We start from the raw sequence: 13,195 nt of genomic DNA on the forward strand, positions 1-13,195 counted from the left end.
ACTGGTGATCACTGTAACTTAAAAACTGCTCGGTAGATTTCAATAAAATTTATTGTACTTTTGAAAAACATTAAAAACTCGTGCCTGATCGAAGGATTTTTTTTTTTCAAAAATTTCGATTTTTTTTTAACAATAAACTGTCGGTTTTTTTCTCGAAAATTTGAAAAAAATTTCCTGAAGCCGCCATTTTGTTAATTTCGAAAAAAAAAAAGCTTCGATCAGGCACAAGATTATCTATTAATAAAACTAATTTTTCTTGTCCGATTGATTTTAGATGAATCTCCAAGGACTTATGATGATCACCGCAAAGGACTTCGGGAGGAACGGGCTCTACAAAAACAGCGATAACTTTTTGAATTATTAATTTTTTTTTTTTTAATTTTCGTGAAGTCAAATCGAAACGTGTTCTAATAAAGCTATGTTTTTATTTTTGTCAAATAAAGTAATTAACTACAAAAAAAAAATTATTGAAAATCATCATTTTTTCAGGCCTCTGAGTACCCCTAACCCCTTAAGTGCCTAGGTACGGATTTAGCGGGAAGTTGCAGAGATGGCCTCCAGCTTAACCATTTTCCAAATTTTTTGAAGCGTCGTTTTTTCGGAATAACTGTCAAACTGCTCTACTGATGAATTTCAAAAACTAATCAGCTCTTCAATAAAAAAACTACGTCAATTGCCGCCAGCCCGGTCGAAATCGGTTGATTTGTTCATGAGTTATCGTTGTCGAAAGGAAACCGAAAAAAAACTGTTTCTTTAATTACTTTGAAATTTTTTATTCGATCAATTTAAACTTAAAGATTCTTTATAAGGCTTTAGGATCACCATTTTCCTAATTTTTTCTACGGTTTGTTGGCACAAACCCGTATCTAGTTACTTGAATTCGTTCTTTTGGCATATTGGATGCGATATTTATGAGTAGTATAAATTTCATATGTACAGTTGTTACCTGCAAGGTAAAGTCATGCTTCTAAATCTCGTACATTCACATGAATCAACAAATGTTTCGATTCGACTTAGACTATCATAACTGATAATTAATTCTTGTGATTCTGGCATCTCAATATCGACATTGACGAATTTCTTTTAAATCGTATTCTTCTTGAACGAGTTCAAATGCATAAGACGTCAGAAATTCGTCATTATGATATTGTTTTAATGGAGAATTTTTTTTAAACGTTATCAGTTCATTTAAATGGTATGTGTAAGTTGCTTTGTGGTCCCGTTTGGAATTCAAGCAGCAGAAAAACGTAATTAATTTTTGATTAATTACGTTTTTGCATCTTTTTGATCGCGTTTTGTATTCCTTTTATGGGTTGTGATTTTGCGATTAAATATTCTGAGAGTGTGAAAGGTACAAATAATAAGGTATGCTGATGGCAGAGCTTCCTAATGACATCTCTTCCATTAATATCTTCATCCGTCATTACACATTTTATTTGGTCCTCGTAAGAATGAGCTGCTTTGAAGGAATTCATCATCCAGTTAATCGATTCCCTATCTTCAGAGCCTAAACTGCAAGCGCCAGTGACTTCAGAACAACCCTTTGGATCCTCAACTATCATTAAATAGACTGGAGCGCAAATATTTAAAAGTTTGAAGGTAGCATCGATTCCCAGAAACTCAAGATATGAATCAATTACTGACTTCACAGATTCCGTTACAAAAAACAGCTTAGAAAACGTATTTTCTTCTTCATATGATTACCATTGTGCTTTGAATCTATTTTCTACCCTCTGAAGAGTGGGAATTAACAAATTTTGTTTATTTTTTTTAATTTGTAGTTATCAAGATCTATTCAATCAGTTAGCAATTTTATTTTGTTAGTTTGACTTTCCATCATATTTTTAACCTTCACTCGGTTAACTTCAAGATTTAATAACCCCACAATTTTTTCCTTTTGCTTCGTAGTAATTTTCTGCTGCGTGGATGATATCAAAAAAGATCTTCACTTCTATCGTGATTTGTGTTAATTGATTTGATGACAAGATAGTGGCCAGTATCATCCACTCCGACGTTGAAAACTACTGGACAGTTTTTTTGGAACATAAACGATTTTCTTACTCCTTTCGATGTAGACTTATAATTTTTCCCTCCATGAATACAAAAGTATGGGATGCTGTAATATTTCAGGGAGTCTTCAACATGCCTTTTGATTCCTTTTTTGCGGCATCGTTAAATTGTCATAGCATCTCGATGATAAAAATACGCGTACTCTTTTTTTTTTTTTTTTTTTTAATTTTTACTCTCCCGAGTTAAAATTCTAGTTCCGTTTTAACCGTAAAAATGTCCAAACTCTTTGAAGTCTAATATGCTGCTAAAAATCAAATCTGTTTTGACCGTACAAGACGGTATCGGACAATAAGTACGGTTAAACCAGACGTACGCAGGTCTGTTTTAACCGTAAAAATTTCCAAAAGTATAATATTATCATTATTAATATTATTATTATACTTGTCATCTCGTTGATTATTATTATTTTTTTGCCATCTTGTAGTTCTTAGGCGCGAAAATTCAAATTAAGAAAAAAAAAATTATTATGAAAAGTTAACATTTAAAAATTAAAAATAAATAATAATAATATTAACCTTAGAAAAATGGTTTTTTTTTTTTTCAAAAATTTGGATTTTGAAAAAAAAAATTACTCTATTCTAAATTCAGCTTACTTTACATATTTTCACTGCACAAAGTTTTAAAATATATAAGAATCGTAGGTAATTGTTTAGTTTCACGTTTTTAAAAGTAAACTAGGTATCGCAATTTAAATGTTAACTTGAATTTTACTCTGATAGAAAATCGGTAATAAAATTCATCCACTTAGCCTACCAATATTTGGTAATTTGTTTCGTATTCTATGGATAAAAATAAATAATTAAAAAAAAATTTTTCGAAAATATTAATTTTTTAATATTTTTTTTTTTTATCCAACACTTGACGTTTTTCATATTTTTTTTTTCTAAAATTGAAATTTTTCGCAATTGTTGGTTATTCAGGAATTAAAATTTCTCAAAATTTTCTATTTTAGATTTACTCTAATAAAAAAAAAAAAAAAAATATTTTACAAATAGAAAAAAAAAATTTTTGAAAATATTAATTTTTTAATATTTTGTTAAAACTTTTTTTTAAACCTAAAATTTTACATCTTTCATAACTTTTTTTATCCAAATATTAACAGTTTTAAAAAAAAAATTTTAAAAAATTTTTCTACTTTAGATTTACTCTAAAAAAAAAAAATATCCACTAAGTAGAAAATAATCTAACGTTGATTTCACACCCCGATCTATAGTGACCATCGAAATAAACAATCACCAAATCTTAAAATTGAAAATAGAAGTACAAGATAAATAATTGAGAATAAGAAATTAAATTTCAATTTTTATTTATAAAAGGCATAAGAAAAAGTAGAAAGAGAAAAGAAATTGAAGACAAAAAGGTGTCATTTGGTCCACTTGTGACCAAACTTTAAGCTTTTGAACATTTATAAATATTTGAATTTAGAACTGGATTACGTAACATATTTTTTTTTAATCCACGGCTTTTTTCTTGATAATTTATTTATTTTTTTTTTTTTTCAAGTTCAAGATCCTGTATATGTAGATCTTAAACATTTTTAGAGTGATAATATGTAAAATAAGTTAAAATATTTTTTATCCCGAATTCAAAATTTTATAAACACTGATAGAAAAACAATCTTGACTCAAAAAACCTTTTTTCTTCCAAATTTGAACTCTTGAAACTAGATATAGATATATTTCTTTCAAGAATTTTTGTCTCTTGATTCAAGATAAGCAATAACATTGATTCAAAATTTTACCGACTTGTGTTAAGAATGGCTTTTTTTTGAGTCATTAATTTACTTATTTCCAAGAAATAATTTTTTTTCGGTACAACAATTAAAGACTATTTAGTTTTTGAAATATACTTTAGTGAACTATTTTAAATTTTTTAAACGATAATGTTATTTTGGTTGAAAAACTAAATGTATCGATTGAAGATAATGTAGCTCTTAAGCCAAGAAAATCTAAATCAAGACAAAAAATTCTTAACGCAAAATAATTATTTGTCTTCCAAAATAAATTTTTAGATCAAGAAAATATCTCTTGAGTCAACATAAATTTTCTATCAGTGTATTATTAGGGATAATGGAAATTTTGAATGTCTATAGATATAATTATTATTATTCATTTAATTTCTTCGTGAAGTTCTTTTTCAGATTTCACTTAGAACGTAGTTATTTGAAGACGCGTCATTTAAAAAGTATATAATGCTACTGAGATTCAACGTTTACCAGTCGGCCGTGTAGCGATGCGGGTAGCGCGTAAGTCTGGCGAGCGATAGGTTCCGAGTTCGGTTCTTGGTTAGGGCAAAGCGATTCTTATTTATTTCTCTCTTTACGAAGCGTATTAGGGTAATTTGACATAATAATCCTTTCCTCCTATCTCTCTACTCCTTAATCTGTAAAAACTGGACAGTAAATAATCCCTGTTCGAGGAAAATTACTCTCTTAAATTTGAGAGATGGTTCATTTTTTTTTTTTTGTTAAAAAATTAATTTATATATTTTTTTCTGTTCATAAACGAAATTTATAGTAGTAATAATTGTTAATGACAAATTTTTATATTAATGACAATTATTATTAATTATTACTACTTATTGTATATAACAATAATAATTATTGCGGTGATTAAAACAAAAAAATAAATAAATAAATGGGATTTCGGTTGGATTTGAACCCGGATCCCTAAGAATTTCAAAATTTAATTTATTATTTATTATTATTATCATCATCTTTAATATTATTATTATTTCAAGTCTGGTTTGACCGTAATCGTGGTAAAATGGGACAAAACTCCACTAGTTACGGTGAAACCAGACCTCAGTTTAAATGAACTATCAATACAGTGCCAAGTCTGTTTTGACCGTAAAATTGGGATGGGAAAAAATTACGGTTAAAACGGAACTCAAATTTCGACTCGGGGCTCTTTTCTAACTTTTTAAAAGAATCAAATTTGTCGACTTCCTTCAATAAATTTTCATCCACGACTCTGTCATTCTCATCAGCAGCTCCATATGAATTAACAACTTCATACGCGTCTTCTCGTTTTTGGTCTTCCTCTTTGCCTTCATCGTTTTCATATTTTTCTTCATCAGAACACAGATGATTTTCATGTACTTCTTCAGAATATGAAGAATATATCATCAGTATTAAAAATAAAAATAAATTCTATGTTAAAAAATAAATAAACATTTTTAATTGATTAAGTAATTACCCATTTTGTAAAATATTTTATACAATATAAATAAATTTCAATTTAATTATTTTATTATGAATACTTTATGACAGAATGACAGAAATGTAAGCAAATGAAACTTTTTTAGAAAAATAATTATTTTGAATAAAAAAAAAAAAAAAATAGCTTACGTTTTCTATTGAAATGAGTTTCTTTGAATTCTTTTAACATAATTTACAATATCTGTTATTAAAATAAAAATTTGAGTATTCAAAATATAATTACATCTTTTTGTTTACTAATCACAATATACATTCCACCAATCACATCATAATTTCATAGGATGCGTTCCACTAAGAACACACAACAATCATACTCACGTTTATTTAGATAAGATTCTTATCATTACGAGAGCTTAGTTAAACTCACCCATAATTTTATATAATAAAAGTGATCAATTAAAAAATTTTAATCTGTAATTTTTCTTTTTAGTTAACAAAAAGAGGATATAATTATAAAAAAAATTCAATTTTTTATTATTTTAAAGTAGCAACTATAGAGTTTATTTTTGAGGTACTTAAAACAAAATCATATAGGGTGCATTCGCGTTGGACGCTCACACGCTTTGAGCGCGCTTAAATGTCGTTTTCAGCGTTCGACTTGGTGCTGTGAGCGTAAAAAAATCACTCTCGTGGCTGAGTTCAAGAGACAAATTTCTCGCTCACAGACGCTCACGCCACAGAGGTAGGGCAGCAAAAGCGTGAGCGCTAAATTTCATTATTTATCAACACGAACACTTGTGAGCGTAAGCTAACCAAATTTAACTGTAGTGATTTCTTAAAGCATAAAAGTTAATTAAAGATCCAGTAACAATGGCAAACCTTTTACCAAAATTATTTTCTGTAAATTTGACTGACTCAGAATCAAATCGAAGTTACACAATTTCTGTTACCGCTGATGAAGCGAAGCGTCTTGAAAGAGGTACGTATTTTATTATGAATTATAAATTTGAAAAAATATCTATGTCGTTTTGTCCTTGCTTGAAAATTAAATTGTATTTTTAGACAGCTAGAAGTATTATTTATTCTCAAGTTCTATTTCTTAACACTTGAATAACGAGTGAATTAATAAATTTCTTCAATTGCAATGATATTAAAAAAAAGGTCTGGATTTTTCTTTTATTTTTTCTTCTTTTTTGGTGAAATGTGTTTTATTATTTCCAGACGTAGCTTTTGCAACTTTAAAACTGGAAGAGGCAAAAATTTAGAATATGCTGAGCTTATTAGTGGTAGGTTTTATTTTCTTTTTGAGTTTAATCTGCATGAAATGTTTTTATAATTTTAGAAAAATCTCACGGTTATGATAACTAAAAGTTCCTATTTGTAATTGAATTATTATTTATATAATTTATAATGTTCAGAACAAGACGTAGAAACGGTTGAAGCTTTGGATTCCGGTTTGAATTTTGATGAAATTGTTGACGAATCTCCTAAAAGTACAAATGAAGATTCAGGTAATTTAAAACTGAAGCAAATGAAATAAATAATAAAAATACAATTCATGGTAAAGTTAATTATTCGTTGCAGTATTTAAATGGCCTCATGCAGCAATTCTTATGCTTCTTGATGAATACCAAAAAGAACAATCAGATCTCACGAGCGGTAAAATTTCTCAAAAGAAAGTGTGGCTGAAAATTTGTGATCAACTCCGTGCTCATGGTCATAATGTCACAGGTCCTCAATGCCAGTCAAAGTTTTCAGGAATGAAGAAAACTTACAAAAAAATAAAAGACCACAATAATAAGTCGGGCAATTCTGTCAAGCATTGGCCGTACTTGACTGTAAGCTTAACTAATAAAATTGAACTAATAACATTTTTAAAAAATGATAAATTACATTAATTTCTTTAGTTAATGGATGACCTGATGGGGGATAAGCCTTTTATATCACCACTTGCTACTTGCTCTTCATCTGGAAAAAAAAAAAGGACATTATCTGAATGCAGTAATGAAAGTAACACAAGTAGTGATGCGGACAGTTTTACAACCCGTGAGTATGATTTTACTTTTTACGAAAATTAGTATACTGTTAATATAACACTATAATTTTTTTGCTTACAGAAAAAAAACTAAATATTACACCGACTAATCAGTTAATAACTTCATTAGAAGAGCGATCATTGAAAAGTGAAGAGAATAAAGAACGTCGATTTAAAGAATTTATGGCTTTTAAAGCTCAAAAGGCAGAAGGGGCTCTTCAATATAAAAAACGAGCTTTGGATTTATTAGAAAAGCTTATAAATTCTAAAAATAGCTCTTAGTGTGATCATATTTTAGTGCTATACTTTTAAAAGTCTGATTATTGTTTTTACTTAAGATTTTTATTTATAAAGCTACTTTTTTATATAAAATATTTAAAGTACTAATGTATTTTAATATATAAACTATATACCTCCATAATTCAGGAATTACTTAAGTAAATATATTTTATAAGCGTTACAGATACAGTATTTTAATTTAAAAGAGATAAAGATTTTTAACATTAAAGATTTTATAGTTTATTGTACTGCTTATTTGTGAGAAAAAATTTATATCTTTGAATATAATAAATGAATGCTTTTAAAAATTAAGAAATGTTATTTTTTATTAAGCAAACTCACTCAATAGGTCATATACAATTTAAATAACAATTGTTCAAAAATATAAAATATTCCATTCAAAATATTGATTAACAATTTTAAAAAATTTACAATTCTGTGGTGGTTCAAAAATGATTAAAATATAAAAATCCGTACCATATTTTTTTGGCATAGTAAAATTTGTAGTTAATTTACAGTAAGAATTACAGTTACTTTTATTACACATTTCTTATAATTAATTGGTCACAAATACGATTCCGTTTTTCGGCACCTTCAGCTAATAATGCTCTATTTTGACCATTATCGTTTATGTCATTTATATTTACATTTTCTTCGATTATTTCGTCAATGAGAAATTCATCTTCTTTCAATAAGCATATATTATGCAATACACAACAAGCAATGATGTATTCAGATATTAAATCTGTTCGATTCATATCTAAAACAGTAAGTAAGCTGCGAAATCTTTTTTTAAGTAATCCAAATGCACGTTCAATAGCTATGCGTGCTGAGGAATGACAAAAATTGTAATTTTCTTATCGTGCTGATAAGTGTCCATTATCCCAATCCGGTGTTAGTAAATGTTTATGGAGAGGATAAGCCGCATCACCAACTAGATGACAAAATCATTTGGAAATTTCTCTGGATCGCTGAGATAACCATGTACTTCAGATAAACGAAATACTTGTGCGTCATGTACAGAGCCAACATTACCAGCATAGCAGTGGATAAATTTACTTTGAGCATCACAAACAGCCTGTTTTGAATTAAAATGTAAAAATGAAAATATTTAAGGATTGTTACACGTGACTGCTTACTTACTTGTAATTGAATTGAATGATGTCCTTTTCTATTGACATAAGATTCCGAGTGTTTACGTGGTGTAGGAATATTTATATGCGTTCCATCAATTGCACCGATAACTTTAGGGAAACCGCTCGTAGCTTCAAATTGATTAGAAATTTCTTCAAACTTCTCGTTTTCAGGCCAAGTTATAAAATGTGGAGCTATTTTAACTAATGCTGATGTAACCCTTCGTAAACTTGAAAACGCTGCGGCAAAACTAACGCCAAATTTTTGGCATATAGACCTTCAAAAACAATTCATTCAGTTAAAATCAGTCTTATAACGAATAATTTTACCTGAAACTACAGTAATATTTTTTCATTATACCGATATGAGTCTGGAGTGGCAATTTTCCATATAACGATCAATAATTGTTTTTCGGGCGGTATCATTGGAGATCCTGAAATTTTTCTTGTTAACGATGGTTTAATTGTATCAAGGATAAAATTAAATGTTGATCGACATAACCTAGAATTATTAAAACATTTATTTGTTTATAATTTAATTCATAAATTTAAATTGGTAAACAAAATTTGACATTTTTATAAAATTAAGTTTGAAATTTTATTAATTACCTAAAGTGAGATTTAAATTCTTTATCAGTAAAAGCTGGAATAACCTCTTCAACAAAATTTTGGAGCCTTGGTATGGGTTCTTTTTTGAAAGAGAAATTTAAGTGAATATTACAATATTCCCACTCCATTTCATCATCACTGTCTTCAATCATATCATATTCATCACTATCATCACGATCAAAATCATCGTTAATTATTTCCAATAAATTATTTACTATTTGATAAAAATTTCCCACATTCGCCATTTTGATACAAACAAACGCTCACAACGTCCAAAACGAACGATATTTTCTGATTGATTCTAAGCGTTCATAAGTCTACACGAACGCCAATAATTTGTGCTTATAAGCGTGAGCGCTCAAAGCGTGTGAGCGTCCAACGCGAATGCACCCATAGGTATAGTATCGTATGTACTATTATTTAAATTTATGTATGTACAATCATAGGGTGCATTCGTGTTGGACGCTTACGCGCTGTGAGCGCGCTTACATGTCGTTTTCATCGTTCGACTTGGTGCTGTGAGCGTCAAATAAGTACGCTCATGGCTGAGTTCGTAGCACAGACTTCGCGCTCATAGATGCTCACGCCACAGAGGTAGGGCAGCAAAAGCGTGACCGCCAGTCTTTACTATCTGTCAAAACGAATGCAACTTAAGCATAAGCTAACCAAATTCTATTTATTTCTAAATATTAATTGTTAAATTCTTTACAATCCCGCAAAAATGGCAAGCTCTAGAACACAATTATTTTCTGTTGAGCTAACTGATCCAGAAAGTCATAAAACATGCACAATTACTGTTACGGACGATGAATTAGAGCGACTAGAAACAGGTATATATATCAAATTATTAATTAAAAAGAAATATTCAAGTTTTTCATTACGTTTGGTTGAGGATGAAGTTTTGTTTCTAGTTTGCTTTTCTACACCCTTAAAAGGCTAGAAGGCTAAAAGGATAGTTCATCATCTATTACTAAGTCTATTTCGTTTTGATTCTTGAAGTAATGAGGGACTGAATGGATTCCGTCAATTGTTATACTATTTAAAAATCTTATTTTTTTTTTGGGTGAAATGTCTTTGTGAAATGTTTCATAAATATTTTGGGTTTTAATGTACATGAAACTTTTTACATACTCTGAAAAGAATTTTATTGGCATGATAAGTTTAAATTTGTATTATTAATTCAATTGTTACCTACATAATTGTAAATATTTAGAAACTGACGCAGAAGAAGTTGAAGATTCGGAATCTAATTTAAATGGCGATGGAAGCATTGATTTACCCGTGAGAAGTCCAAGTGAAGATTCAGGTAATTTTAAACAAGATAATTCAAAATCGATTAATATGCATGTAATTTAACAACCAATTGTTTATCACAGCATTTAAATGGCCTCGTGAAGCTATTCTTTTGCTTCTTGACGAATAACAAAAGCGACAAACTGATTTCAGTAGTGGAAAAATTTCTCAAAAAAAATTGTGGCTGGACATTAGTGCTAAACTGAAATCTCACGGCAATAACATTACAGGACCTCAATGCTTATCTAAATTTTCAGGAATGAAAAAAACTTATAAAAAAACAAAAGACCATAACAATAAGTCTGGAAACTCTGTAAAACATTGGCCGTATTTGACTGTAAGTGTAACTGATTACATTTCCAGAAGAAAATAAATTTTCAAATTTTTAATTTTTTCAGTTAATGGATGATCTGATGGGTGATAAGCCTTTCATTACACCTGTCGTAACTTGCTCTTCTACCGGGAAAAAAAGGACTTTATCCGAAAGTAGTTGTGGAAGTAGCAGTAGTAATGATTTGGATAATGAAGCAAACCGTAAGGATATTTCATTTGTTTTAAGAATTTATGTATACTAATGACAATATAATATTTTCGTTGGCAGAAAAAAAAGCAAAAAGTACCCCTGCGAGTCATTTAATTGCTGCGTTTGAAGAAAGATCGATGAAAAGCGAAGAAAATAAGGAATGTCGGTTCAAAGAATTCATGGTTTTTAAAGCCAAAAAAGCCGAAGAGGTTAATCAGTACAAAAAACGAGCTTTAGATTTATTAGAAAAGCTTGTCAAATCTAACAATTCTTTTTAATGTAATTATGCTAAAGACTATACTTGATTAAGTCAGACTGACTAGTTTCATTACTTAATATTATATTTATATGACTATTTTTATATTTAAATTCTAGAAAATTAGAAATATTTTTTTTTCTACAGAACTCAGTGACTACTTTAAGAATGTAATTTTTAAGTGTTACAAACGTATTATTCAAATTTTAATAAGATAAGGACTTACAATACTCTAAATGACATATATTTTTATTGTTCTGAATAAAATTAAAAAAAGTTAAAATAACTTTTATGCTATTAAACATTATAAACTAAGAAAAATTTGTTTTATTTCATTTCATTTCATCCAATAATAAATTCACTTGAACACTTATGTACAATTATTAATTAAATATACAATATTATTTGATTTAAAAAATGGATCGTAACCTATAAAAAAATTTACAATTTTCTTGTGTATATAGTGATGTAAATCTAAAAATATATAGTTTGTTCATACTCATTTCTCATAATTACATGTAATTTTTAGCTATTGAAATGACTATTATAGTTGCTTTCATTACACATTTCTTATAATTAATTGCTGACATATGCGATTCCGTTTATCAACACCATCAGCAGGTAAAATTCTATTATTATTCATTTCATTTATATTTCCATTTTCTTCTATTACTTCCTCCACGGGAAATTCATCGTTTTTTAACAAGCATATATTATGCATGACACAACAAGCGATTATGAACTCAGGAATTAAATCAGTTCGATTCATGTCGAGAACTGTCAGTAAACTGCGAAATCTTTTTTTTAGTATTCCAAATGCACGTTCAATTGCTATGCGTGCTGATGAATGACAAAAATTATAATTTTTTTGTCTCGCTGATAAGTGCCCATTATCTCGATATGGAGTGAGTAAATGTTTGTGAAGAGAGTAAGCTGCATCTCCGACAAAATGACAATCGTTCGGAAATTTCTGTTCATCGTTGAGGTAATCATTCACTTTTAACGGACGTAATACTCGTGTGTCATGTACAGAACCAACATTCCCGGCATAACAATGGATAAATTTACATTGAGCATCACAAATAGCCTATTTTTGAATAAACAGTCAAAATGAATATATTTAAACATTGTTAATTCACGCGACAGCTTACTTACTTGTAATTGAATTGAATGATGTCCTTTTCTGTTGACATAACATTCCGGATGTTCCCGAGGTGCGGGTATATTTATATGTGTTCCATCAATTGCACCGATAACATTGGGAAAGCCGCACGTAGCTTCAAACTCATTAGAAATTTCAGTAAACTTTTCATTTTCAGGCCAGGTAATAAAATTCGAAGCTATTTCGACTAGAGCTGATGTGACCCTTCATACACTCCACCACGCTGCTGCAAAATTAACGCCAAACTTTTGGCAAACCGAGCTTTAAAAACAATATATTAAGTTAATATTTAATTTATAATAATTGAAGTTATTCAAAATATGAGTAATATTTTTCTATTATACCGATACGAATCTGGAGTTGCCATTTTCCATAAAGCGATGAATAATTGTTTGTCTAGTGATATCATTTTAGATCCTGGGATTTTTCTCATTAACGATGGTTCAATTTTTTCACGAACAAAATCAAATGTTGATCGAGACACCCTAAAGTTATTAAAAAATTTATTTACGTGTAATTAATACAATTCAAAATTAAACTGAAGGGTTAAGATAATTTGTTGTTAACTAAATCCTCAAATTGGAATAAATATTTACCTAAAATGAAATTTGAATTCTTTATCAGAAAATGCTGGTATAACCTCTTCAACAAAATTTTTAATTCTTCCCTTGTGGA

The 13,195-nt window shown here is 28.9% G+C and overlaps 3 protein-coding genes across 4 annotated transcripts in view; 2 read left to right on the forward strand and 1 right to left on the reverse strand.

Annotated features, from left to right (window-relative positions):
- Positions 1-13,195, reverse strand: part of LOC141532520 (fibroblast growth factor receptor 4-like) — a 72,741-nt gene that overhangs the window by 5,130 nt on the left and 54,416 nt on the right. The window lies entirely within an intron of this gene.
- On the forward strand, positions 6,937-7,819 carry LOC141532521 (uncharacterized). The gene is made up of 3 exons (XM_074250896.1): positions 6,937-7,068; positions 7,138-7,276; positions 7,348-7,819. Exons 1-3 carry the CDS (start codon positions 6,991-6,993, stop codon positions 7,545-7,547), a joined length of 417 nt encoding a protein of 138 aa, XP_074106997.1. The 5' UTR covers positions 6,937-6,990; the 3' UTR covers positions 7,548-7,819.
- Positions 10,390-11,380, forward strand: LOC141532584 (uncharacterized). The gene is made up of 4 exons (XM_074250998.1): positions 10,390-10,592; positions 10,663-10,916; positions 10,978-11,113; positions 11,181-11,380. The coding sequence occupies exons 2-4, from the start codon at positions 10,839-10,841 to the stop codon at positions 11,378-11,380; spliced, it is 414 nt and encodes a 137-aa protein (XP_074107099.1). The 5' UTR covers positions 10,390-10,592; positions 10,663-10,838.

The sequence above is a fragment of the Cotesia typhae genome, unplaced genomic scaffold (assembly GCF_013202065.1).
Source record: "Cotesia typhae breed Kobodo isofemale line unplaced genomic scaffold, CoteBio_Ctyphae contig_65, whole genome shotgun sequence".
NCBI lineage: Eukaryota > Metazoa > Arthropoda > Insecta > Hymenoptera > Braconidae > Cotesia > Cotesia typhae.

Coding starts and splice junctions, on each gene's coding strand:
- LOC141532584 (XM_074250998.1), top strand. CDS start 10,839: ATGAAAAAAACTTATAAAAAAACAAAAGACCATAACAATAAGTCTGGA. Junction 10,917..10,977: donor AACATTGGCCGTATTTGACT/GTAAGTGTAACT, acceptor TAATTTTTTCAG/TTAATGGATGATCTGATGGG. Junction 11,114..11,180: donor TTTGGATAATGAAGCAAACC/GTAAGGATATTT, acceptor TTTCGTTGGCAG/AAAAAAAAGCAAAAAGTACC.
- LOC141532521 (XM_074250896.1), top strand. CDS start 6,991: ATGAAGAAAACTTACAAAAAAATAAAAGACCACAATAATAAGTCGGGC. Junction 7,069..7,137: donor AGCATTGGCCGTACTTGACT/GTAAGCTTAACT, acceptor TAATTTCTTTAG/TTAATGGATGACCTGATGGG. Junction 7,277..7,347: donor TGCGGACAGTTTTACAACCC/GTGAGTATGATT, acceptor TTTTGCTTACAG/AAAAAAAACTAAATATTACA.